The 26689-nt window shown below is 44.5% G+C and overlaps 2 protein-coding genes across 13 annotated transcripts in view; both read right to left on the bottom strand.

Moving 5' to 3' along the window:
* MFHAS1 (multifunctional ROCO family signaling regulator 1) overlaps window positions 1-9719 on the bottom strand; it is a 132321-nt gene extending 122602 nt beyond the window's left edge. For 8 of the 9 annotated variants that reach the window (XR_014258322.1, XM_082444602.1, XM_082444603.1 and 5 more), the window contains exon 1: window positions 6595-9719. Coding sequence is in view for 8 of the 9 variants with exons in the window: in XM_082444602.1 (XP_082300728.1) it covers window positions 6595-9589 (2995 nt within the window). In the remaining variant the exon portion in view is untranslated. Of the gene's footprint in view, window positions 1-5626; window positions 6303-6594 lie in introns of those variants that run through there. The other variant, XM_082444608.1, reaches the window with a different exon arrangement.
* Window positions 9720-17913: 8194 nt separating this feature from the next.
* The window catches only part of LOC309651734 (uncharacterized protein), a 34481-nt gene continuing 25705 nt past the window's right edge, over window positions 17914-26689 (bottom strand). For 2 of the 4 annotated variants that reach the window (XR_014258326.1, XR_014258327.1), the window contains one exon: window positions 17914-24697. Coding sequence is in view for 2 of the 4 variants with exons in the window: in XM_082444716.1 (XP_082300842.1) it covers window positions 24477-24648 (172 nt within the window). In the remaining 2 variants the exon portion in view is untranslated. Of the gene's footprint in view, window positions 25037-26689 lie in introns of all 4 variants that reach the window. The other 2 variants (XM_082444717.1, XM_082444716.1) reach the window with 2 other exon arrangements.

Raw genomic sequence — 26689 nt, 5'->3', positions numbered from 1 at the left:
CTAAATGTAAGACTGGACACTATAAAACTCTTAGAGGAAAACTTAGGAAGAACACTCTTTGACATAAATCGCAGCAAGGTCTTTTTTGATCCACCTCCTAGAGTAATGGAAATAAAAACAAAAATAAACAAATGGGACCTAATGAAACTTCAAAGCTTTTGTAAAGCAAAGGAAACTACAAACAAGATGAAAAGAAAACCCTCAGAATGGGAGAAAATATTTGCAAATGAATCAACGGACAAAGGATTAATCTCCAAAATATATAAATAGCTCATGCAGCTCAATATTAAAAAAACAAACAACCCAATCCAAAAATGGGCAGAAGACCTAAATAGACATTTCTCCAAAGAAGACATACAGATGGCCAAGAAGCACATGAAAAGCTTCTCAAAATCACTAATTATTAGAGAAATGCAAATCAAAACTACAATGAGGTATCACCTCACACTAGTTAGAATGGGCATCATCAGAAAATCTACAAACAACAAATGCTGGAGAGGGTGTGGAGAAAAGGCAATCCTCTTGCACTGTTGGTGGGAATGTAAATTGATACAGCCACTATGGAGAACAGTATGAAGGTTTCTTAAAAAACTAAAAATAGAATTACCATATGACCCAGCAATCCCACTACTGGGCATGTACCCAGAGTAAACCATAATTCAAAAAGACACATGCACCCCAATGTTCATTGCAGCACTATTTACAATAGCCAGGTCATGGAAGCAACCTAAATGCCCATCGACAGATGAATGGATAAAGAAGATTTGGTACATATATACAATGGAATATTACTCAGCCATAAAAAGGAACGAAATTGGGTCACTTGTTGAGACGTGGATGGATCTAGAGACTGTCATACAGAGTGAAGTAAGTCAGAAAAAACAAATATCGTATATTAACGCATATATGTGGAACCTAGAAAAATGGTACAGATGAACCGGTTTGCAGGCCAGAAATAGAGACACAGATGTAGAGAACAAACCTATGGATACCAAGGGGGTAAAGTGGCCAGTCGGGGGGGGGGGGGGGTGGGGGGGAGGAGGGGATGGTGTGATGAATTGGGAGATTGGGATTGACATGTGCACACTAATATGTATAAAATGGATAACGAACAAGAACCTGCTGTATTAAAAAAATAAAATTCCAAAATTCCAAAAAAAATAAAAGAAGAAGAAAAAAGAAAGAAAGAAAGAGCTATGAGACAGGAGGGAGGGGAGTGCCCACTGCCTCAAGGAGAGCGACTGTGATGTCAGGTGGTGGAAGCTTTCTGTAGCCATCTTCCACGCTTCACTCACCTTCATCCTGATAAGCTGCCCCTCGCCCACTCCTCCCCCATCTCTGTAAGAGTCAGGAGGATGTACACAGAGGGCAGGGATTGATGTGGCAGAAAAATCCCATGGGAAAATTATACACGCTTCTATTAAAGTACACACTTTGAGATAAAAAACATCACAAGCAACCTAAAAAAACCCACTCTACCAAGGAATCAATTAAGAAACACTAGAATTTCTTGAGTTCTTGAAAAATTACGAATCCGCTTTGAGTCCCTTCTACCTGCTCGGCCCTGTGCCAGGCACCATCCAGGGTGCGATGTGCCATCACATGAGACATCAGAACTCAGAGAAGTGAGGGTACAACCGCAGAGCAAACTGCCACACCTTTCACGGAGAGGGTCTTGGTGGTTCAAGAAAGACATGTCATCATACGTATTCTGTGGCTGTCTGAGATGTCTGTCAATCACTCTGGGTTCTACAGGCCGTGCAGACTCGAAGCACTAAATGGGGATCCAAGGGTCAGCTTCACGAGTGCCGGAGCAGGTATGGGGAAGGCAGGCCAAAATGAGGCCTCCATAGCCCTCCCCACTAAAGTGAAGGTAGCCAGCCCCCAGAGGACAGTAAACCTGACAGCAACCTGACACCTGGTTTTGCAATCAGAGCAGCTGAACCAGGGGAACAGAGACCTGGCTGGGCCTGCCCCAAGCAGAGCCTGAAACGCAAACAACTCTCCTCTCCAGCCCCGGGCCCAGGACGGCCTCGGCTGCAGCAGACAAGAGAGGGCAAGAGATGAGACCAGCACTACTGGTCCCCTGCGTTTTTTAAAAAAAAAAAAAAAGCTCCCTGATGGATGGTCAGATCCTTAATCAAAACACTCCCATGGAGAGAAGCAAGTTGGTGGGTGAAGGGAGAAATCAACCAGAAATGTTCACTCCCATATCAGCCCTCCCCACCACGGCCCCCCTCTGGTACACGGAGCAGAAGCCCCTCACTTCCTCCAGACATGGGGGGGTAACTGCTTTCCCCGACACAGTCTCTCACCTAATGCTCAAAACAACCCTGTGAAGTACACCCTATACATGTTGTAGGTGTTCAGATGAAGAAAATGAGTAAGAACTAAAATAGGTGAGGTTTCCTGGAGGATAAGACAAGCAGGTGGCAGAGGATGACACAAAATGTCTGTTAACAAATTAAAAAATACTTTCTCTAGGAAATTCTAAACTTGTGCAGGGATGGACTTGAGAGTTTATTCTAGAGTTTAAAGAAGAGGCACCTAATATTCAAAATAATCTGAACACTCCAAAGGCCTTTCAAGTCTTTGAATTCTGTTATGCAGGGAGTTTCTTTCGTCCACTGCATGATGAAGGTTTTGATGTTTCTATGAAACAAAGCCCAAGAGAGTTCAAAGAGGACTCTCCACAAAAACAAAAGCCGAGCGGCATCAGTATTAATAAAGCCAAACCAAAAAGATATTTAATAACCTTTGCAAAATTAAAAACAATGACTAATTCAATCTGAGCAACTAGGTCACGCTCAAATCTAAAACTGAGATAGAACAAGGCAAGAATTTTGCTTTGCTTCAGTGGTCAAAGTGAAGGGCCCATTCAAGGGCAAGGCCAGTAATACAGTCACGAAGAGAACACCAGAGGGACAAGTGTGGGGGAGGGAAGCTGGGACACAGGACAAAGCGAGATGACTACAAGAGTACCACCTGGGAATCTGACAGAGTATGTGACGATCAAAGAAAACAAAAAAGAGATTTCTCACTAAGACCAATCATCCAGCAGACAGTTGAGAGGCTCTTACAGAAGCCACAAAGCCTCAGGCATGTTTCTTGCTTGGAGGAAGCAAGTGAACAAGCTAATCAAAGAGATATTATGACCTACACAAACAGCCACAGAACAAGGCAAAATTCACTGAGGGCTTCAGAGAGGTACAGAGTGTGTAAGAAATTAAACAAGGACAAAAGGCACTTGACTAGGGAGAAGCGGCAGGGTGCTGAGCAACTGAGTGAATGAAAGGGATCAAATATATAAAAGATCATCTACCAATTCTCTGCCTACTGCTCTGGGTTGCTTTCTAATTATTCTTAAGAGTGACCTTGAATAATTTGGAGAGTAGGATATTTCATGAAAAATCACACGCGGCCCAAGTTCAACTCACCAAGATGCACTCTTCCAATTTAAAAACACACAGCATCCTTTCAAATACTGAAATGGATAGCAAAGCACTAGAATCTCGCTGTGGACCTCTGTCCTCACCTCCACATCTTACATCCGTAGGCCACACATTATCCAACCTCAGGAGCAGTCAGCTCTCCTGGTTTAGATGTCATGTTGGTGGAAAAGAACGAGAGCATAGATAAATATCCCGCAAGAAGAAACTTACTCAAGGCCAAGAACATTCCACGGAGTTCCCTCGTTAAGGATGAGGAAGCCTGGCTGCCAGGTGCTGGCAGTAAAGTCGTTGCAGAAAGTAGGCAAAGACTCACACCTGACGTGTAGGCTGCGTCATGGGCCTTCTTTGAGTTTCGGAAAGCCTCTCTTATCACTCAACCCATTTATCTCAAATGAAACAAACAGGTGACCTCTCTGACACGGTGCTTAGATCTTTTTTACAAGAACTTTTCAAAACAAGTGGCCTGGTGACTAAGGATTTTCCAAAACATTGCATTTCTTTTGTAAATCAAAATAAGAAAAGAGAAATCTAGCGTTATACTTCCCTAGGCCAACTACCTCAGTGCAGCTCAGGCCAGAAAATTCAATGTCCCATCCACAGGGACAGAGCGAAAATGGGCTTTTCACACACACACACAAACTTTTTAAGATAATAATGCAACTTTGTTTCTTACGTATAAAATCAAAGGAGACACTTTGATTAATTTCCTATTTAATCTTAATGTCTTGAAGCTGAAACAAATTTAACAGCCAGTGTTTTTTCACCATTGTATATAAAATTGCTAGTTTACAAGAGAACTTGACACTTTAATAAAATGTAAAACTAAGTAACGAACTTTTTTCATGTCTCTAAAAAGCAAAATGACTTCTTAAAGAAACAAAAGGCTACCAAGAGATTCAAAGGTTTCTGCTGAGTTACAATATATTTTAATAATCCAGGGACTCGTTGAGCATATTTTTAAATGTATGCCCTCACTAACTGAACACCCAACATTATACGTTTGTTCCTACATCACCTTCTAGCTTTTCATTATTTTAGCTCTTCTCAAATCTTTCAGAATTGCGACAAATACTAACAAATGATGGCTATCACAGAAAATTATGAAAGAGGAAAATGTGGTTTTTTCTTTGTCTTCTTAATATAATAAATGTACTATAATCATCTTTTCCCACTACTCTGTACCCTCTGCTGCTTTTGGAAGAAATCAATCCTGAACGAAGCAAAAAAGATAATTTCTTTCTCTGACCATAAACAAGACAGAAACCTGCAGTCCATATTATAAAAACAGCTGTGGAGTTATTCCTACTCACTACATAAGATAATTTGACAATTTTCAATAATTTAATTGCTTTTTACGTTGAAAAAGCCACCTCTTCCCTATAGCCTGGATTGCAAACCAGGTGAACCTCCTTGAAAGACAAAAAGGCAAAACAATAACAAGAGAATGGGGTTGTCTCTGCATCTGGAGACAGCTTGTTTGTGGAATTTATGACTTAAAAAATAAAGAGCTGAGATTAGAAAAAAAAAAAAAATTCAGCCTCATTGTTTACTCTTCAAAGTTCTTCAAATTCCTCTGCACAGATCCTTACTTGTTCAATAACCTATGTGTTCCCCTTTGTTGTTAATAACATCAGTTTTATTAGCGCTCCATCTTTGTGTTAAGAACTGGCTTTAAGTAGCTCCTTCAATAATCTGCTCTGTGAATATGTAATTCTCAACCACTTTCTTCAATTTCGTGGCACAACAGAGAGAATTTTGCTTTCATGAATAAAGACAATGGCAAATATAAAGCAAACTGAAAAGGCTACCAAGTCGCAAACTGTGAGGAGACACCAGATAATCATACAGAATGGACGGCTTAATTGACTGGTAACTGGATATCAGCTTTTTTCAGCTGATGAATTAAACTCAACCTAGATCTAGGGCAACAGGGAGATGTTACCTTCGGAAATATTGGTGTCCAATTCCTTCCTGATACTATTACGAGCAGCATTCAGACTAGGACAAAGATGACAGTGGTGTACAGTCTTCCATTTCATCACCCCCCTCAATGTACCCAGAGGTGGGGGACCGAGGGGAGAAACTGGCAGTGATGCTATTATTGGGTTTGTCCTTAGGACACTTGGAATGTTAACTAAGCCTGCTTCACAAAAATCAGAGCTGTTTAGAGAAGAGTTCCAAAGGGTGAAGAAATGGACCCGTTCCCAAATAGACACTTAGGATACCAATTAACCAGGCTTGAAAAACCCTACCAGTCCTGGAATTCTCCCACTCACCTGAAACAGTTAAAAAAAAAAAAAAAAAAAAAAGTCTGCTGGAAAACACTCCCCAAAGGAGGAAAAAAAACAAAAACAAAAAAACCCCAAAAACTCGTGTCAGTTTCTTGTCCCTTCCATCTCTTACAAAGGACCTCCATAAAGCTCCACTCTCTAACACTTAACCAAAAAACAGGCCTTAAGATGTCGGTAAAGCACAAAATTACCAGGAAATACCCAAAAAACTCCCTTTAAGAGATTTCAGTAATCTCTCTTTCATGCCCTAGAGTGCAGTGGGTGAAACAGTGATCCCAGGATTGAGTCATGCCTTACAGACTGACATTTTTGTCTTTACTAATCCATCATTCACCCCGATTACGAAACAGTCTTCTCTGGAATTTCTTAAGAAAAAGGAGCAATAATTTCTGCATTATGGTCACACTCTGAACTTAAACAAAAGAATATGAGACTAGACATCTCAAACTCAAAGCACCCCTTCGAGATGTGTCTAATAAGCATCATAGCCCAGGGCTCGGCATCAGACACCACTCATCTTCTGTTCAACCATCTGACATTTCCTTCCAGGAAAGGCCGGCTGAATTGGGAAGAGGGAAAAGGAGATCCAAAATGTTTTGATTGGAACCCACTTTGGAAGTTTGAGTCTTGCTATTAGAAGAGTATGATACATGATACTGGGGACTGTATTCATATTGCTCACATACTTACTGCCTTTTGCTTGTCCCCAAATCCCCCTCTGTTTACCTTGAAAAGCTCTCCTGGGGAGCCAGTGAGGTTAAGCAAACAGTCTGCCAAAGGAGAAACAAATATCTTCCCAAAATGCATCTTAAAACATACCGCAAGAGAGACACATCCCTCTCCCCTCTTACCTGGGAAAGCGTGTGGATTGGGTGACCCTCTCTTAAGGCACTTAGAACAGAGAATGTGCACGGTGTAGTGCAGTCCAGGCCATTCCTGAAGTAGGACATTCAGTTCCTCTACTAAGGGGGTTATGGCTTGCCACGCCGTCCATATGTTCGGTAAGGATGCGTGGCTGGCAATGGACAGCGTGTCCGGCTGCAGGACCCCCTTGGCAGGTTTGTAACTCACCACCACAGGGACTTTCCCTCTGTATGCAAAGATCTGAAGTTTGCCATCCGACCTGTGCACCACATGGCTGTTGATCTGGACGCTGTAGCGTGCAAACAAGCTGGGTGGAAAGGTGAAGGGAAAGCTATATTCAATCTGCAACTGCTCAGCCACAAAGGACTGCCCGGCCAGGTTGGTCCCGTTAATCCAGGCCTCCGCGTGGGGCACCTCGTTCTGCACATAGCACGGGAACTTGTACCAGGCCGTGGACCCATTCAGAGGCTTGCCCTTGGCTTTGTTGAGGCAGTAACAGAGTCCCATCTTCTCCAGCAGCTCCAGCAGGAGCTGCAGGTCCTGCTGAGCCTGGATGTGAGGCTTCAGCAGCAGCCGGATGACGTGGGCCGGCAGGAGCCCATGCAGCAGAAAGCCCTCCACGTAATGATGGAGCTGGGTGGCCCGGAGCGCATCCTGGCTTGGGGCGGGCGGTGCCATCAGCGGGGAGCTTTCACCCCGGCTCTCAGCCTCGCCCTCGCCGCTGGTCCCCAGGAGCAGCTTATGCAGCAGCAAGGAAGGATCCCTCTGGAAGAATACGTTGAGGATGTCGATGAGGCGGGAGAGGTTGTGGAAGACGTGCTCCTTGAGGGCCGGGCTGTCCTCAAAGTAGAGCAGCTTGCCGCTCTCGTGCAGGTAGGAGAGGGCGCTCTGCAGCCGGTCCTCGGTCAGGCCAGCCTGCAGGCCCAGGCGAGCCGAGTCCCACCAGCTGAGCCAGAGCCGCTGCGCCTGAGGGGGCTGGAAGTGCAGCTCCTCCAGCACCTGCCAGGACCGAGGCAGTACTCTGTGGAGGTTGGGGAAGATTTCCCGGTGCTCGGCCACTGAGAGCAGTTTGTCCCGCAGGCGCTGTAGCTGGCGTGGGTCCCTGCAGCTCACGGGCAGCACAGGGGAGAGGATCTGCAGCCGGTGGTTGAGCAGGTACTGAAAGTGGGCCTTGCGCCGCCGAAGGTTCTTGTCGGACACACCGTAGTAGGCTGCATGGGGGCTGGCGGAGCGGAGCTCAAAGTCCCGGGCCAGCGCCTCATCCACCACCTGGGCCAGACGGCTCAGGCCCTCGGCGTCATGCTTCTCCTGCAGGGCGATCTGGCGGTGGATGTCCAGACACTTCTCCTCCAGCTCCTGCTCCCCGCACAGGTCGGCGTGCGTGCCCACAATGCACACCACGGCATGAGGCACCCGGGCCCCTACCCGATGCAAGAAGGAGCCCACGGTGGTGGGAAAGCGGAGCGGCTCATAGGTGGCCAAGTTCACCACCAGCACATAAAGGGCCCCCGGGGAGAGGAAGAAGGGCTGGATCACCTCATAACTGTCATCCCCAGCTAAGTCATACACGATGAACCGCAGGCCCCGGGAGGCATCCGCTGTCCAGCTGGTCACCTCGATGCCCTTGCTCACGGGAGGAGGTGAAGGCGGGTGGCTCTTCTTGTCCTCTCCTCCTTGGTTCCCCTCCACTCTGTCCTCGGTGAGGCAGTGACGGAGCAGGGTCTTTCCTGCAGCTTTATAGCCCATCAGGAGCAGCTTGAGGCGGGGCTGGACCGCCGGCTGGGAATGAGCCAGCTCCTTCTGGTAAGCTGCGATGTAGGGGATCCCCTTCATACAGACCTCGTAGGGGGGCTGGATCAGCGGGTTGTCCTTGATCTTCCACAGGCCCACCCGGGAGAGCTGGCCAAAGTTGTCTGGCAGTACAGCGATCTGGTTCCCCTGCAGGACCAGCTCCTCCAGGCCAGTGAGCTCCACGATGGAGTCAGGCAGGTAGCGGATCCGGTTGTTATCCAGCCACAGGGTGAGAAGACGGCCCAGGCCCGAGATCAGGGATGGCACTGAAGTGAGCTGGTTGCGACTAAGGTAGAGCTCCTCCAGACCAGCCAGGGGCAGCAGCGCGGCGGGGAACTCCTGCAAGAGGTTGGAAGAGAGGTTGAGCATTTTGAGTCGCTGCAGGCGGCTGAACTGGGCGGGCAGAGCCTGCAGCCCGTTGTTGTCCAGCATGAGGCTCTCCAGGCTGGCCAGCTCGCAGAAGCCGCTGGGCAGGGTGCCAAGCTCGGTCCCGCTCAGCCAGAGGATCTTGAGGGCCCGCAGGGCACTGATATCCTCAGGGAGGCCCCGCAGCCGGTTGCTGGACACGTCGAGCTCCTCCAGGGCGGCCAGCTGCAGCAGCTGCCACGGAAAAGCCGTGAGCTGGTTGTGGTCCACGTCGACGGCGCGCAGGCGGGAGAGGCAGGAGAGGGAGTCGGGCAGGTGCGCCAGGCGGTTAAAGCTGACGTCCAGCTCCTCCAGGTGGATCAGCGCGCCCAGCTGGGCGGGCAGGGCGGGCAGCTGGTTATGGCTGAGGTTGAGCTTCCTCAGCTCGCGCAGGGCACTCACCACCTCGGCGCTTAGGACGCTCAGCCGGTTGTGGCTCACGTCCAGCTCGGTGAGGTGGTGGCCCAGCTCGGCCACCGCCGGGGGCAGCCGGGCGAAGCGGTTCCGGCGCAGAACCAGGACGCGGAGGCTGCCCAGCGCCGAGCCCAGCCCGTCGGGCACCTCCTCCAGGCCGTTGTTCCCCAGGTTCAGCACCTCAATGTCCCCGATGTTGGCCGGCAGCACGAGCTGGGGCGCGTCGGGAGAGTCGAGCTGGTCGGTCCCCGGGCAGCCCCCGGCCGCGCTGAGGGTGAGCTGGCGCAGGTTGCTCCGCAGCTTCCTGGCGCGCAGGGCGGCGTCCCGCCACAGCCTCACCGTCTTCAGGTTCCCGCTGTCCGTCCCAGCCATGGCGGGGCCGGGCCGACACCCTCGCGCGGGAGCCCGCAGCTACATGCCGCGCTGCGCCCCGGCGGGCGCCAGTCTCTGGGGCCCTTTCGCTCCCGCTCCTCCCTTCCTACCGGCCCTCGGCAACCGGCGGCGGCGGGTCCTAGCGCAGCCAGCGGCCGGGCGCCCGCAGCTGGGGGGCGGCGGCGACGCGAGCAGCTCCGGGGGTCGCCGGGCGCACGGCGCGGGGGGAGGCGGCGGCCGGCGGGGAGCGCAGCTCGCATTCTCCGGGCTCCCGGGCCAGGGGCGCGCCGGGGCAGCAGGGCCGCCGCCCGCCCGCCGCGCCGCGGAGGATGCCTGCCGCTCCTCCTCCCACTCCGCCCGCCTTCGGCGCCTCGGGGCCGACTACGGCCCCGCTACCCTTGCCGCCGCGGCCCCGCGGCCCGCAGCGTCGTCGCCTCCGCCAGCTCCACGAGGACGGCGGCGCCCGGCTCCGCGGCGGGCATCCTGTGGGCGCAGGGCCGGGCCGCCTCCTGGCCTCCGCTTCCCCAGGCTCCGGCGGGAGCACGATCGCCGCGTCCCCGGCACTGGGAGGGTGCGATCGGGAAGCAGCAGCGCCGCCCGGCGGAGCGGCCCCCACGTGACCGCCGGAGGCGCCGCGTGTTCCCGGCACCGCCCCGGGGGCGGGGGCACTGACCCGCGCCGGGTGCGGACTGGGGGCGCCTCGCCCGGTGCAGGCCGGCGGCGTGGACGGCGCTGGGCGGGAGGTGCGCTGGGGGCCCGTCCCGGGTGCAGAGCGCTTGGGTTCGCCTGCGTCTGGCTCTTTGTTGGCCCTGGGCCTCTAAGCATATCTTTCTCTTCCTCCCTCTCGTTTCGGATCCCTGGCCTCCCTGATTCCTCATTCCCCTTCCTCTCACCCTGCATCCACACCCTAGTGGAACTGGCAGCATGCAGCGCCCTGGGTTTCTTTGTAGGAGCTTAAAAGGTGAGTGTGACTAAACAAAAGGAGAAAAGCAGGCAGCCGTTCATGCACTTGGTAAATATTTATTGAGTCCCTATTTTGTGCCAGACCGACAGACAGAAGGCTCTGAGCAGGCTCCTCGCCGGCCTCATTGGGGGTGGGGTAGGGGGGCCACGCCCCGTTTTATCTGGGCTATCCCATTCATCCTCCCAACAGCCCCGGAAAACAAATACCATACCCCCAACTCTACAGTACTTGTTATGCTGTAGGTTTAAGAAAACGGCAGCTATTTCAAGCAAAATTCGCAGCCCAATGCTCAACTTGAAGGTTTATTTTATTTATTTGTTTGTTTGTTTATTATTTGAGGAAGTTTCTTTGAGATCACATCTATACTAAGTAAATAATTTCTTCAGAATTTACCCAAACCTTGAAATCTATCAGGCCTCCGAATATCACCTCCATCATTGCCTCCAGCTTGGTTAATAATGAAGCAAATTGTTTTCAGACACAAAGCCGAATTTAATTGGTTAAATGCACCAGTTAACAGTCGTGGCTCTTCCCTACACATGACGTTGCTGTCATTTGGGGACCCAAATTCGGTGCAGTAGTAATCGTTTGTCTCTTCAAAGAGAGTGACTGAGCACCTCAAGCTGGAAATATGCCCCAGTGATGGTTATCCAGCCTGGGATGGTACATCCTGTAACTGGAGGACGCTCCTGGGGCCAGGTGAATCCCAGATATTCCAAGTACATTAACAGGTACAGGTGAGCTGTGTTCACTCTGCAGGGCTTCCTAGAAGATCAAACTGCTCAAGGGTTCCCCAGACCCTCCTGCCCCAAGGAGAATTCTAAATCACCTAGGCTGGCCCTTTTATTCTCAGAGGTGGCAACCCAAAAGAAGCAACCTCCCAACTGACCAGCCAGGTGAAGAGAAGAGCCAGGTGTGCTGACTCCCCTTGTGGGGTTATTCCCCTGAGTGCGTCACCTTCAAGGTATTCTTGAGTCAGACGCCACCTCCTCCGGGCTTTAGCTCCTGAGGAAGAAGACTGGAGAAGGCATCAGTTCCCTACCCCACATAGGGTAAACTGAAGTGGTTTGGGTTTGATCTAAATAACCCAGCCTAAACTGCTCCCTTTCAGAAGCTGTCAGAAGATTATATTTCCATCTCAAATGTATTTGAAAACTCTGCTTTTCCTTTGCCAGGAGATAATCTGTAATTTGCTTTATCTGATTAAAAAAAAGCTGGATAGGACCAGAGAACACCCCGTTTGGGGCCTCTCACTGGAGCACCGAAGCCTGCTGTGTTTGAGTTTGCTCAGCGGGAACATTCTTTCTGGGCTGTTCAGGCTGCTTGAGCTGTTACAGTCAATATTGTGGGAAGCCTTATTGTAAAGTCTTGTCCAAGAGTTATTTGAAAGTCAGACTGGGAGAATGCAGTGATAAAATATAACTGGAAAAAGATAATGTGTCCAGTATGTTTATTAAACCCAGGCAAGAAGGATCCTGGCCTCGGCACACAAGCTGGTCCTCCTCTTGTGACACCACACCCCTTGTGGTAAGGTTTCTGATGGGCCAAGGGGTTCATGGATATGCCCCCTCGGCCTTCTGGAACACACTTGGTATGAAGGACCCTAAATTCCCAGTGCAAACAGCCTGAAGCCTGCTTGGAGAAGGTGGGCAGTATTTCATAGTCATTTAGGAGTTGCTGATGTGGACATCCCTGGGCCTCCACGGGGTGGCTGGAGCTTGATTGCTCCTGTGAGCCCACAGGCTCCTCACAGAGCCCAGGTTAGGATGAAAGGGGTGTGGGTGAGCCACACTTACTGGCCTGATGTCGCACATTTAAAGATTAGGTGTATGGTAGATGGGCCTCCATTTGTGCTCTCGCCCCAGACCCTGCCAATGTTAAGTGGCCCTGCATGTGTTGGAGTTTTCCTAAAAGCTAAAAACAATCTCAGTTTGGAGAATAGGGACTCTGATTATTCAGGGTTTTCTTGTCTTACGTATAAAAGATACTCTTGCTTCGAAGTCTTTCTAACACATTAGACTTTTAAATTTTTGCCAATTGAATTCCACAAAATGGTATCTCATTTGCATGTCCCTCATCAATAATGAGGTTGAACATCTCTGTATTTTTGTTGGTGCTTATTCTTCTGTAAAAATCTTTGCCCATTTTTCTTTTGCTTTTCTTATTGATTTATGAGAGTTCTTTATGTGTTCTTCTTATTAATCCCTTGCTGTGTTTATGCCAATATCTTTTCTAAGAGTCTTTTCATTTTCTTTAAAAATTTTTTTGATGTAAGAAAGTTCTTAATTTTTTTAGAAGGCTACCTTTTATTGAGAAAAGAAGGACAATAAAAATACATAAATTTGTCTTTCTAAAAAAAAAGAAATTTCTTAATTTTGATATAATAAAATGTCAGTCTTTTATTTAAAAAAAAAAAAAAAAGGTTTTCTTGTCTTGGATGTTTACCCAATGTCATGGACCCAAGCTATAAACTTTCCAAAACTTTTACATTTATCCTATTTTTCTTATTCTGAGACTGTTTTCATTTTAGCTGCTGCCGTATGATTGCAACTGGCTTGCTCCCAGAGTCCAGACCCTCTGCGACGGCACAAGTCATTTAAAGGAGTGGGAGAGCACATGTATAGAGGCCAGGTCTTGAGCTGGGCCTTAAAAGATGTGGCTAGCTAGAAGGGAGGATCCTGGACACGTGGGCCAGAGTCTTCCATTAAAATATTTCTCGATAACGGTCTGAATGGCCCAGGTGGCAGGAGTCCTCTGTTCTTGGTAGCAACAAGCTCCAAGTAAGCTTTCCATCCCTGGTTTCTTTTGTTCTGTCTTCAACACACTAGACTTTCCTCCACCTTGACAGACTTTTTTCTTGCCCCCTAGCTGCTGGCTCATTGGTTTACTTCCTTTCCCTGACATCTTACAGAAGTGGTCTCAGGCCGTCTGGAGCCTCTCCGCTGGGTCCCTCCTTGGGCCCAGTAATCTGGCTTCTGTCCCCACTGTGCCAGCAGCACTGTTCTCTGGAAGGTCACCTCACCCTTTTCGCTTTCTTGACCTCCCATCGTTGAAAATGTTAAGCAATTTCCTTTGGAAACTTTCTCCTTTCTCAGCCTGTAGGATATCTGGTGTCATGCTAAAGTTTGGGATTTCCAAAAGAACCCTATAAAGGCTAATTATTTCCTTGTAGGAAAAAAGGTCACAATTAGAATAAGTGCTACCAAATGAACCTCTATAACTGCATGGACAAACTGTCCAGGATTTGCCTATATATGGATAGCTTCTTAGGAGAGTATTTAGTCATTATGCTTTTTCTGTTTTTATTTATATTACTCCATTTATATTAAAGATATATAATTTGGAAAATAATATATAAGTACCCTTTCCACTGAATTTTAATTTCATCAACCACAACTTAAATCTTTATTTTAGGGTGACCAAATGTCCCAGTGTGCACATGACTGAGGGGTTTCCCAGGAGAGGAGACATTCTGCACCCAAAACCAGGGCAATCCTAGGAAACTAGTACAGTTAGTTAACCTACTTGGTCTTTATCTTGCTCTCCCTTTACCTTTCAAGAGTTCAGAAAACATAGCTTCCCAGAAATGCAGGACTTTTACTTACTTCAGCTACTTTAGACTTTCAAAATAGTTCTGATTTATTTACTTATGTATTTACTTAGGCTGACCTCGTTTTATTGCACTTCACTTTATTGTGCATCGCAGACATTGTGTTTTTTACAAATTGAAGGTTTGTGGCAACCTTGCCTTGAGCAAGTCTATCAGCGCCATTTTTCCTACAGCATTTGTTCACTTCATGTCTGTGTGTCAAATTTTGGTAATTCTTGCACTATTTCAAACTTTTTCATTATTATATTTGTTATGGTGATCTATGATCGGTGATCTTTGGTGTTACTCTTGTGTTTGGGGGCATGAACTGCGCTCATATAAGATGGTAAACTTAATAAATGTGTGTGTTCTGACTGCTCCAATGACCAGCCCTTCCCCTGTCTCCCTCTCCTCAGGCCTCCCTGAAACACAGTAATATTGAAATTAGGCCAGTTACTAGCCTTAAAATGGCCTCTAAGTGTTTAAGTGAAAGGCAGAGTCGATCGGTGTGATGAACTTCATCACTGTCTTATTATAAGAAATTGTCACGGTCACCCCAGCCTTCAGCAGCCACCACCCTGATCAGTCAGCAGCATCAGAATCGAGGCAAGACCCTCCACCAGCAAAATGATTAAGACTTGCTGAAGGCTCAGATGATGCTTAGCAGTTTTTAGCAATAAAGTATTTTTTAATTATGGTACATACATTGTTTTTTTAGACATAATGCTATTGCACACTTAATAGACTACAGTATAGTGTAAACATAACTTTTATATGCATTGGGAAACCAAAAAATGTATGTGATATTTGCTTTATTGCCGTGGTCTGGAACTGAACCCACAGCATCTCTGAGGTATGCCTGTAAATGCTTACTAACTTATCAGAGAGGACATTCATGGGCTTGAGGTTCTAACTAACTTTAGAGTGTCAAAACTACCCATCTAGTCTCGAAAGGAAATGTGGCTATTCCTTAAGCCTGCAGTGTAAATGAGACCCAAGGGTGGGCTACAACATTTCATGAGAAAATTTACTTAGCTGTCTCCTTGAAGTCTGGAGAGGCTCAGTATATGCTGCCTTTATCATGAAAAAAAGAAAAGGGCTTCTCATATTTCTCCTTTCTTATAATTTTAGATCCAGTGAATATTTTGCTTTAAATAAACAATAACAAAAATGCTCCCTACTATCTGGTTAAAGGTAAGTAAGAGAAAATCCATCTCCATGATTTTCATCAGATCACACCCTTCTTGGCTTGGTTTTATTGGAGGAGGAAATCAAGGGGAAAACAGAAAGAGGAAAAGGAAGGGATGCCCTCTAAAAGGTTTTAGGCTTATCCCAAAGAAGAGGATAGAAATCAAGCCTTAAGAATTGATGCGGGGGACTTCCCTGTGCATCAGGGTTAGGAATCCACCTGCCAATGCAGGGGACACAGGTTCGATCCCTGGTCCGGGAAGATCCCACATGCCACAGAGCAACTAAGCCTGCGAGCCACAACTACTGAGCCCATGTGCCACAACTACGGAAGCCGGCATGCCTAGAGCGCGTGCTCCGCAACGAGAAGCCACCACAATGAGAAGCCCACGCACGGCAATGAAGAATAGCCCCCGCACCCGGCAACTAGAGAAAGCCCAAGCGCAGCAACAAAGACCCAATGCAGCCAAAAATAAAAATTAATTAATTACTTAATTTAAAAAAAAAACTGATAAAGGACAGTTCAGGAAGTGGATCTTCGAGGTGGTGTCAGTTAGCTTTGATATTGGACACGACTAACCAGGGTATCTAAGAATCATCACCGGTAATAATAGCTAATATGGATTCAAGGTTTTCTACGTACTCAGGCAAGGTGCTGTATGCTTTTCACACAGTATTTCATTTAACCTTCACAACAGCCTTGAACAGCAGGTCCCATCATTATCCTCCTTTTACAGATGGAGAAAAATGAAGGCAGAACTATTGAGTGGCAGAATCCAGACTCAAAAGAAGGCGGAGTCCAAAGCTCATGTTTAATTGCTGTGCTATTTCTTGGGGAGGGGGGGGTTGGACGGGGGTTGGGGGGGAGGGGAATGGGTCTTAGTTCTCTGTCGGCAGACTGTGTATTTTAAGCTCCAGAGTGTGGTAGCAGCTGGAGAGCAGGGCTGAGACTTCATCTTCAGTAAAGATTGAACTTTGCTCTTACAATATTGAAGAATGTCATATTGGGCAACCAAAAGCTCTAAACAAACAGTATCCCCAAACTACAAGAAGTGGATTGAACATCTGTTATTAAATGTTACATCAGGAAACAGAATTTCTATGCCATCTGTAGATAAGTTGTATTTGATTTGTTTGCTTTTCCTTTTAGAGAGAAAGGATTTAATACAAATGTCCATAAAATCTATATTTCAATTAGAGGGCACTTCAGATTGTCTTTGGAGAAGAGCATTAAAAGAAAGAAAGAAGAAGATGGAAGGCTAAATTATCAATCTAAGATTAGATACAAAGAATCTGACACTTTTGTTTAGGTAAAAAAAAAAAATCAAACTCCTCATCCCGCTTTCCCCAAATTTAACAAATCTGCTTTGGACTCACCATCTGATTTGAATGCAAGCCAGTTTATATCAGCAATAGCTAAGAAGTCTGAGAGTAGTCATTTAACTACCAACAGGGAACATAAAAAATGTGTTCAAGGCACTGACTCCCCCAGAGAGCAAAGGCAAAATCATACCAATATGTCTGTTGTTTTTTCTTTCCCTTGCTCTCCAGAAAACAGATTTATCTTGGAATGGGCAGCATTAAATTTAACATTGGATCTCTTTGTGTTTCCAGGTCAAGTGGGAACACATATGCTCCCTACTGAGGAAAATAAACTGCAATGTATTTTTAGCATCCGTTGGAAGTACTTTCAGCTGAAGATGTTCTGCAGGATCTAGGCGATTTCACTGAAAGCCAAAGGATTTGCAGCAGTGTCACCTAGAATTCCAGAACTCGCCCTGAGGGTCTGTAAATAGCACTCTCCCTGAGCCCCTCACGCCACCCTCCACCATTCTCAGTCCCAATCCTGGTGCAAACATCCTCTTTATGAGAAAATGGAGGAAAATCATTCCAGTGAAGGATAAATGAAAAACATCTGTGAAGTAGTTAGGACAAACGAAGCTAACTATAGCTCACTTGGCGCTTTGAGATGCGGCCCCGTGCAGGAGGAGGGGGTAGGGAGGTTGGGGAGCACGCAGGTCGTTTCCCCACCCGCACTTTTGTGCCGAAGGTTGAAGGTAAGCCATGGACAGGGAGCCACCAAACGGTGCATCTTTGTGAAAGGGGCCCACGTGTGCCTTTGTGAAAGGCGGACCAAGGCAGCACCCCCAGCAGACCTGCGAGAATCAGGTGGTTTCAGCTTCTGGTCCCTCCCTCCAAGGGTGGTGTGTGCAGTGTACATGCTGTGTAGCCCGGGCAGTGGAGTCTTAGTTACTAGTCTGAAATGTTTGTTCACGAGATTTGGTGACAGTGAGACAAATGGTTTCAGATCTTGCTTTTGTCTGCACAGTTTTACAAAATATTTCCCATTTTAAAAAACAAATTTACTTAACGGCTAGCTTTTAAATAAATGACACCTGGGATATTGCCTCCTCCTTGAGAAACACTATTTCTAAGATAGAAACAAAGTCTACCGTGACATAGTATAACACATATCATAAAGCACAGCACAGCATCACAAATGTGAAGTCCTCCCAAAGAACTGTAATTTTGATGATGATTATAATAAAGCCATGTATTTATTAAAAGACAAGGAAGCCAAAGTTACCATTTATGTTCTTCCTGATACTTTATTACTTTTGTATTTTAAAAAAAGAGTTTCTGTTTACCCTTCTGTAGAACAGAACAATAAAACCTGACTCCCGATCTGCTCCACTTCATCCCACGAAAGGTGAGATGCTTTGGAATAATGGTGTGTCATAACACAAGCATCACAGCTAGTCATAACTTCATTATTAATTCAACACATATTTATTTAAGACTGTGCACGGTGCCTGGATACAAGATAATTTGAGAAGGCTTCTTTTCTCTGTTGTCTTTGCCGAGGTATAAAAATAAAATATTGTCTTCTGTTGATTAAGACAGTCTTCAAAAGCTGTGGATCTCCCATCCGTTAAAAAGATATTGTCTATTTCAAAATTCTCAGAGGATTTGATGGAAGTCTAGCAGATGCCTGAGTTTTGCTCCTTTGTTCCCGCACCACAATGGCTCTTCAGATGCTAAAGAAGAAAGGCTTAAGAAAGCCTTCCCCTTCCTCTGTAAGGTGATACTGTTCCATGGTCTTGTGGTTCTTGAATACAGTTATATTAACACTTAATTTACATTTTCAAAACAAAGAGTATTAAGTTTACGTATTGTATTAGGAGTTTCGGTAATGTTCTAGGGCAGAATACTAAGCTTATTGTTCTTTTTTTCCTTACTTTGGTTTTTTAAAAAATAAGTTTTTGTTTAAACAAGTTTAACATGATGTACAAATTAAATGACAATGTGCCCCAAAATAAAACCGAAAAGATTATTGGAGCTTTATCCTAGCAGTTTAGCTTTGTAGGGGAGGAAAAATAATTTCCCCTCTGACTCTGAGTTCTTAGCTGAGACCCCTGTAATAAAAGACAGAGTAACAAGAGAAAAGCAAACAGAAGTTTATTAACATGTACACCTCACGTATACACGGGAGATACCCAGCGGAAAATGAGTCATTCAAAATGGTGTCTTAGAACTCTGGCTTATATGACATCTCCAGCTGAAGACATAAGAGAGATATGGGGCAGACCAGTCTTGGGGGTGATGGGGGAGTGGGTTATGAACATTTAAGTCATTGCCTTCTCCATTGACAAGGGTCTAAAGTTGTCTCCAGGGATTAACCTTTGTCCTTCCCGGTAGAGAGGGGAGGAGGGACGCCTTTGTAAATATATGTCCTCCTTTTAGACAAATAGGGGGAAGATGGAGCTTTTCTTGTGTCCATTTCTTCTCAACTGCCTTCAGCTCAAAATAATTGCTATGCCAAAGGGGCATATTCTGGGGTGATATATTCTGCTACCTTTCAGGACTGAAAGTAGAAAAGTCAGTCGTTCTGTGGATCCAGGTGTTAAATTGCAAATCATGAACTCCTATCTTAGCCTATCAGAGGGACTTGGGAGCAGAGGAAATCCATTCACCAAGAAAGAAAAAGGTAGATGTGAAATGATCGCAGATTTAGCAAGAGATCATATTTCTTGGTTTTCCAACATTTTGGTTTCTTGCCTGGTATTCTTGAGTCGTAGCTACATTCCTTGCCCTAAAGACTTATAATAAATCCCCTTCTTTTGCTACAGTACCCTTGAATTGGCTTCTCTTCCTTGAAACGAAAACACTCTTAGCATAGATATTGTTTTCTGGAAGTGAGTTTGCAAGTTACAGACCATCTAAGAAAATGGTTGTCAAAGCAGGTGGGGTGAGAAATGGGTAGTCCTAGAAACAAAAGAGAGGATGATAAACTGTGTTCAGTCCTTGCAGCCTTTCAAGGAAGTACAATGAGAGCAAGAAGGAGAGAGGTTTGAGGCCAAGGCTACCCAGCCAAAAGCAGACAGAAAAGCAGAGTTGGAATCCAAGTGGGTACCAAGATCCTTTCTGACCAAAGCCAGCCATCTAACTGCTCAAAGTCCATCTAAAAAGCATCTAAAAAGACACAGATCAATACAACCAGATTCTGTATTGTGATCGTTTTTAAAACTAAAATTGGTGTGTTTATTGAGAAAATGTATAATCTCGGCAATTAGAATGGGAATATCTGGGAAAAACCAGATGCGCTAAGGACTTCAATCCCTGAACTCCAGCTTTAACTCCCCAAATCCTCTATGTGCTCCAACCCCACCATTTATCCCAACAGGTAAATGTGGTGAGGCCTGTCCCCATTGTAAAGCAGTTCAGCTCAAATCAATTTGGGAGCACAGGTGACATTTCATGATATTATACACTGGAGGAAAAAAGTGCCAACATAAGCTAAAGAAAATGACAAATGGGAAATATTTTCAATGCATACAACATAGGGTTTATATTCAAGATATATAAGGAATTCCTACAAATCAGTTTGCAAATGATGAATAACAAAAAAAAAACAGGCAAAGAAAATAGTTTACATTAGAAGAAATACAAATAGGTAAGGAATATATTTTAAAAATAGTTTAATCTCCAGAGTAATCAAAGTAATGCAAATTAAAATAGGATACCATATTTTGCCTATAAAATTGGCATAGAATATATCATTATTTTTTTGTTTTGTCGAGATACAATTTACATACATAACTGTATATGTTTAAGGTTTAATAAGTTTAGTTAGCATCCATCTTCTCATATAGATACAACAAAAAGTAAAAGCAAAAAAAGAAAAAATGTTTTAACATGCGATATTAGTAGAAGAATAAGGAAATGGGGCATCCTCAGGTATTACAGCTAAGAATGTATTGGTACAGCTTCATGCAGGGCATTTAATAATATGCAGCAAAATCCTAAAGAAATGTTCTACTCCTGGGGATTGTTCTAAAGATAGACATGCCCCCAAAGATCTATCCAAGGGTATTCAGTGGGGAAAACGAAAAACATCCTGATTTCCAGCAGTGGAATAATGGTTAAGTAAATGTTGGCATCCTATATGATAGAATCTATGTAGCCATTAAAAATTGCTTTCCAGGGCTTCCCTGGTGGCGTGGTGGTTGAGAATCTGCCTGCCAATGCAAGGGACACGGGTTCCAGCCCTGGCCTGGGAAGATCCCACATGCTGCGGAGCAACTGGGCCCATGAGCCACAATTACTGAGCCTGCGCGTCTGGAGCCTGTGCTCCACAACAAGAGAGGCCGCGATAGTGAGAGGCCCGCACACCGCGATGAAGAGTGGCCCCCGCTTGCCACAACTAGAGAAAGCCCTCGCACAGAAACGAAGACCCAACACAGCCATAAATAAAATTAAAAATTAAAAAAAAAAAATTGCTTTCCAAGAAAACTTAAGAACTTAAAAAAATACCTATGTCATATACCTATGTCATAACATTTGTTGAAAATATACAGTTCTTCATATAAAGCATAACCTCACGTTGATGTAAGTACATACACACATACTATTACTGAACCAAACTTGGGTCTGCTCCCAAGTAAAGCGAATCTACTGACACGGAGTTGAGGTGAAGGAAAGTGCAGCGTTTACTGCAGGGCCAAGCAAGGAGTCCAGGCAGCTAGTGCTCAGAAGGCCTGAACTTGCTGATGGGTTTCAGGGAAATGTTTTTAAAGACAGGGTGAGGGAGAGGGTTGTAGGGTATGTGATCAGCTCATGGACATTCTTCTGATAGGTTGGTGATGAGGTAATCTGGAGTCAACATTATTGACTTTCTGGTTCCAACTGGTCTGGGGTCTAGGTGCTTGTGGTCAACAAGCAGTTAACTTCTTCCACCTGGTGGGGTTTTCAGTATCTGTAAAACAGCTCAAAGGATTTGGCTCAGAATATGATCTATAGCCCTTGAGGAGGAACTAAAGGTCACTGACTTTGTTTAATGGCTAAACTATTACTATTTTGTCTTGCTTGGCTGTTTTCCTTTGTTTCTGCATTTTCTCACTTCTGTGATTAAATTTATTCTTTGGAACCCAGCGAAGGCCTAGGAGGCTAAAGTTCTTCTACAAACAAGAGGCAGGCAGAGGAGGACAAGGGTGGGCAGGCAGGGGGCAGGAAGGCCCCATAGGGCTCTTCTCTGCTCGATTACAATACCTGTATGTATATGTATATGTGTGTGTGTGTGTGTGTGTGTGTGTGTGTGTGTGGTGGGGGGAGTGGTATAAATGGACCCTTACAGAATAAAGCCTGAAAATATCACAAAAAGTATATCAAGTTGTCAGTAGTTGTTATCTGTACTAGCTGGAATTACAATTTTTCTTTTCTTTTTTGTTTTCCAAATTTTCTATAATAGGTATTATCTTTGTCATCAGAATAAGTTATATTTCTAAAGAAAGTCATGCCAAAACGTACATGTATTTTGCTCAAGCAATCACAAAAAGTGCTTGTTATATTTAAGTTACAGTTAAGGTTATATTCCTATATTTTAATTTGTGATTTGTTTGAGAGCAAATATGTTCACAAGGAAATCCCCCTCTTTCCTGGAATATGGATCTAAGCTTCCTTCTTGCCCTTAACGCAACCTTATTCAGCATGTGCAATTTCTCCAAGTTAATTGCATGAGACTTGTAAAACTGGGGATTTTTAAATACATTTCAACAATGTTTAGAATACGTTGCCTAGTAATTTAATACAAAACATTTCCAGAACTCTCACTTCTAGCTACAAAAAAATTTTGAATCAGTTGTATTTCTGAAAATGCTGCCTTTGCTTAACTTTAATCCTGATAAAGAGAGTTTTCTGCCCCACCCTTCTTCTTTTTTTTTTTTTTTTTTGACACCATATTTCTCTAGCCCCTCCTCCTCCATGTTCTGCAGAGCTGGTCAGTTGGAAAAGTAGGCAAATGCATAAAGGCATCAAAGTCAACAGCAGATAAGGAGACCAAGAGTCTCAAAGGAGAATTCAGCATGAGAGAAAGAGAGTCTGGGCTAGTGACCCCTGTTATTCTCTGGGTGCCTTCACCTGGCATTTGAATGCAGGGCAGTGCTTAATGCCTTGTCCTTGTTAGTACAAGTGCAGTCAGGCTTTCCCTATCCTCAGGTTCCACATCTGAGGATTCAACCAACTGCGTATCGACAATATTCAGGAAAAAAGATTTCAGAAAGTTCCAAAAAGCAAAACCTGAATTTGTCATGTGCAGGCAATTATTTACATAGCGTGGAGAATGTGTGTATGTTATGTGCAAATACTACACTATTTAATATAAGGGACTTGAGCATCCACAGATTTTGTTATGCATGGGGGTCCTGGAACCAATTCCGCCTCGGATACCAAGGACTGACTGTATATTACCTGAAACCCACACGTGCGGGAATTTAAGGCACTGTTAGAAGCTGGTTGGGAGATACCTTGGGGCCAATGGGGCCTTGTTAAGGAATTCCACATCAATCGCTTGCTTAACAATTTCATAACCAAGATAGTAAAAATCGCTTGTAACTAGAGTGAACTCTCTACCCTACCGCACTCTGTAGCTGTTGGCTACAAGTCACATAGTCACCATGACTCTCAATTCCATTAAGCATAAAAGGAAGGAGTTGAATTACATCAGATGCTTAACTGAGGCATCAGAAGGTCCATGAACATGTGAAATTATAAGCAAAATTATATGCATTTTTTGAGAGAGAAGATCCATAGCTTTCATTGGATTCTCAATTCATGTATCCAAAGAGATTATAGCCCTCTGAGTTATACAACCTCTAAATTCCATTCAACATTAATATTCCATGATTCTCCATTTATGCATATTTTGGATAGTGCTTTTGCCTAATTAGAGAACTTTATTTTATACCATGCTTGGTTTACTTAGATTTCAGATTGGTGAATATTATTATTTCCCCCAATAATAATAGTGGAATATGAAGTGAATATTATTTCCTCTCATGTATAAGGCATTTTGTGACAGGAGTCTGTATATATATGTAGCCACAAGAGAACAAAATGCAGAAAACTTATTAAAACAACAAAAAAAGGATACAAATGAACTTATATACAGAACAGAAATAAACCCACAGACATAGAAAACAAACTTATGGTTACCAAAGGGGAAAGTGGGGGGAGAGATAAATTAGGAGTTTGGGATTAACAAATATATACTACTGTTTATAAAACAGATAACCAACAGGGACCTACTGTATAGCACACGGAACTCTACCCAATATTTTATAATAACCTATAAGGTAAAAGAATCTGAAAAAGAATATATAAAGAAAAAAATATATATATGACTGAATCACTTTGCTGTACACCTGAAACTAATACAGCATTGTAAATCAGCTATACTTCAATTAAAAGTTAACCATCAATTATATTTCACATCAATGGTAGAAATTTTGCAATTACACAGTTTGCTGGTTTAGTTGATGTAATTAAAATATTTTAGATTTCATACATGTTAAGAAAACTTTTACACAGTGTTATCTCTGTATGATCCTGATGGTGACCTTAGGATAATATTTTTAAAGAGTAGGTTGCAAAGAAGTTGGGAAGCCCTAGAACTGTGATTCCGACATCCCAACCCTATCAACATATAATTAACTACAATGAGTTCAGAATCTTCAGATTTTCATTCCCTGCTTGACATCAATAATGCAGGATATCTATTCCCATTCGACTCTCTTCCATTTACATAGTCTTTCAAGAGACTGCATTAGAAGTGACTTAATAACGGTGCAGGCTCATAGCATCTTGTTGCTCTACAAGCTGACTTCAGATGTGTTGGGAAATTCTGTCCGGGAACAAACACTGCAGCGTCTCTGCCAGGGGCACTGAATCAACACGCCAGAGCACAGTCCTCTTTCCCGACCAGCCAAGCTGGGCACACAGAGCCAGTCTCTCTGGTTCAGAGCACTCCGCAATGATGTCTTACTGTGGGGCGGATACCATATTCACTAAACAACAAAAGAACAGCCTGGCCCTGTGGAAAGCAGGTTTTTTTGTTTTTGTTTGTTGGTTGTTTTTTTTTTTTTTTTTGGCCGCGCCGGATCTTAGCTCCCCTACCGGCGATTGAACCCCAGCCCACGGCAGTGAAAGCACCGAGTCCTAAGCAGGAAAAACAAATTCCCAAGCAGTTTGTTTTTATTTTTGAAGTGGTTGACTTTGGATTGTTGGAGCTCCTAAAAAGGTCTTACAAAAGCTTTAAATTCTGTCATTTGATTCTTAGATTCCTCATCTCTTTGGGTTTTGAAAAGTATCACTACCACATATTCTATGTGCCCTTTTGCCCCCAAAGAATCCAGTGAATTTGTAAATAAAGCTGGAAATAAAACAGTTAAAAAGAATTATGAGACAACCAGATAAACAAAACGTGATCTATACATACAATGAAATATTATTCAGCCTTAAAAAGAAAGGAAATTCTGACACATGCTACAACATGGCTGAACCTTGAAGACATTATGCTCAGTGAAATAAGCCAGTCACAGAAGGACAAATACTGCATGATTCCAATTCTATGAGAGACCTGGAGTATTCAGACTCATAGAGACAGAAGGTAGGATGGTGGTTGTCATACTTCTGAGGGAGGAATTGGAGGTTATTGTTTAATGGGTTTGTAATTTCAGTTTGGGAAAATGAAAAAGTTCTGGAGATGGATGGTGGTGATGATTACATAACAATGTGAATGGACTGATATCACTGAACTGTACACTTAAAAATGATTAAAATGGTAAATTTTGTTATGCATATTCTACTGCAAATTTTAAAAATCCATTGAATTTTTAAAAATAATGAGACAATAAGGGAAATTTGAACACTGACTGGATATACAATGATACAAAGGAAGTATTGTTCAGTGTTTTTTTTCTAAGACTATCTTTTTGAGGTACATAATTAAATATTTACAGATAAGATGATATGATAGGGACTTCCCTGGTGGTACAGTGGTTAAGAATCTGCCTGCCAATGCAGGGGGCCATGGGTTCAAGCCCTGGTCCGGGAAGATCCCACATGCTGCAGAGCAACTAAGCCCGTGCGCCACAACTACTGAAGCCCGTGCACCTAGAGGCTGTGCTCCATAACAAGAGAAGCCACCGCAATGAGAAGCCCACGCACTGCAACGAAGACTAGCCCCCGTTCGCCGCAACTAGAGAAAGCCCACACGCAGCAATGAAGACCCAACGCAGCCAAAAATTAAATAAATAAATAAATAAAAAGCGAAGACAATAACAAAATAGTAATAAAATAAATTTTTAAAAATGATATGATATCTGTCATTTGGGTATAGAGGATACAGTTTTGGCTATGAGTTGATTAAATTTTTAAAAAAGAAAAAAAGAAGACCAAGGCTATTTAAACATGCATTGCTGACGTGGATGAATCTAGAGACTGTCATACAGAGTGAAGTAAGTCAGAAAGAGAAAAACAAATATTGCATATTAACACATATATGTGGAACCTAGAAAAATGGTACAGATGAACCGGTTTGCAGGGCAGAAATTGAGACACAGATGTAGAGAACAAACGCATGGACACCAAGGGGGGAAAGTGGCAGGGGGTTGGGGATGGTGGTGTGATGAATTGGGAGATTGGGATTGACATGTATACACTGATGTGTATAAAATGGATGACTAATAAGAACCTGCTTATAAAAAAATAAATAAAATTCAAAACTTCAAAACAAAAAAAGCATAGGAGAGGACCTTGACTAGTTGGAGGCCATCTCTGAAAGCCCTGGGTCCCTGGGTCTGGCTTTTGGAGACTTCAGAGGAGGTTGGGGAGTTTGCATCCTCACCTCCAGCCCCCAGGCAGTGTTTGCCACTATCAACTGTCAAGGGTTTCCAACCAGGGGCGGTACATCCCTCCAGGGGGTGTTTGACAATGTATGAGACCATTTCTTATTTGCTTTTGGTTATTACAAATTAGCACTTAATGAGCGGGGTCCGGGGATCTAATATCCTACAATGTGCCA

Source organism: Balaenoptera physalus, assembly GCF_965194825.1.
Source record: "Balaenoptera physalus genome assembly, chromosome: 21".
NCBI lineage: Eukaryota > Metazoa > Chordata > Mammalia > Artiodactyla > Balaenopteridae > Balaenoptera > Balaenoptera physalus.
This window is presented reverse-complemented; position numbering and strand designations above follow the sequence as displayed.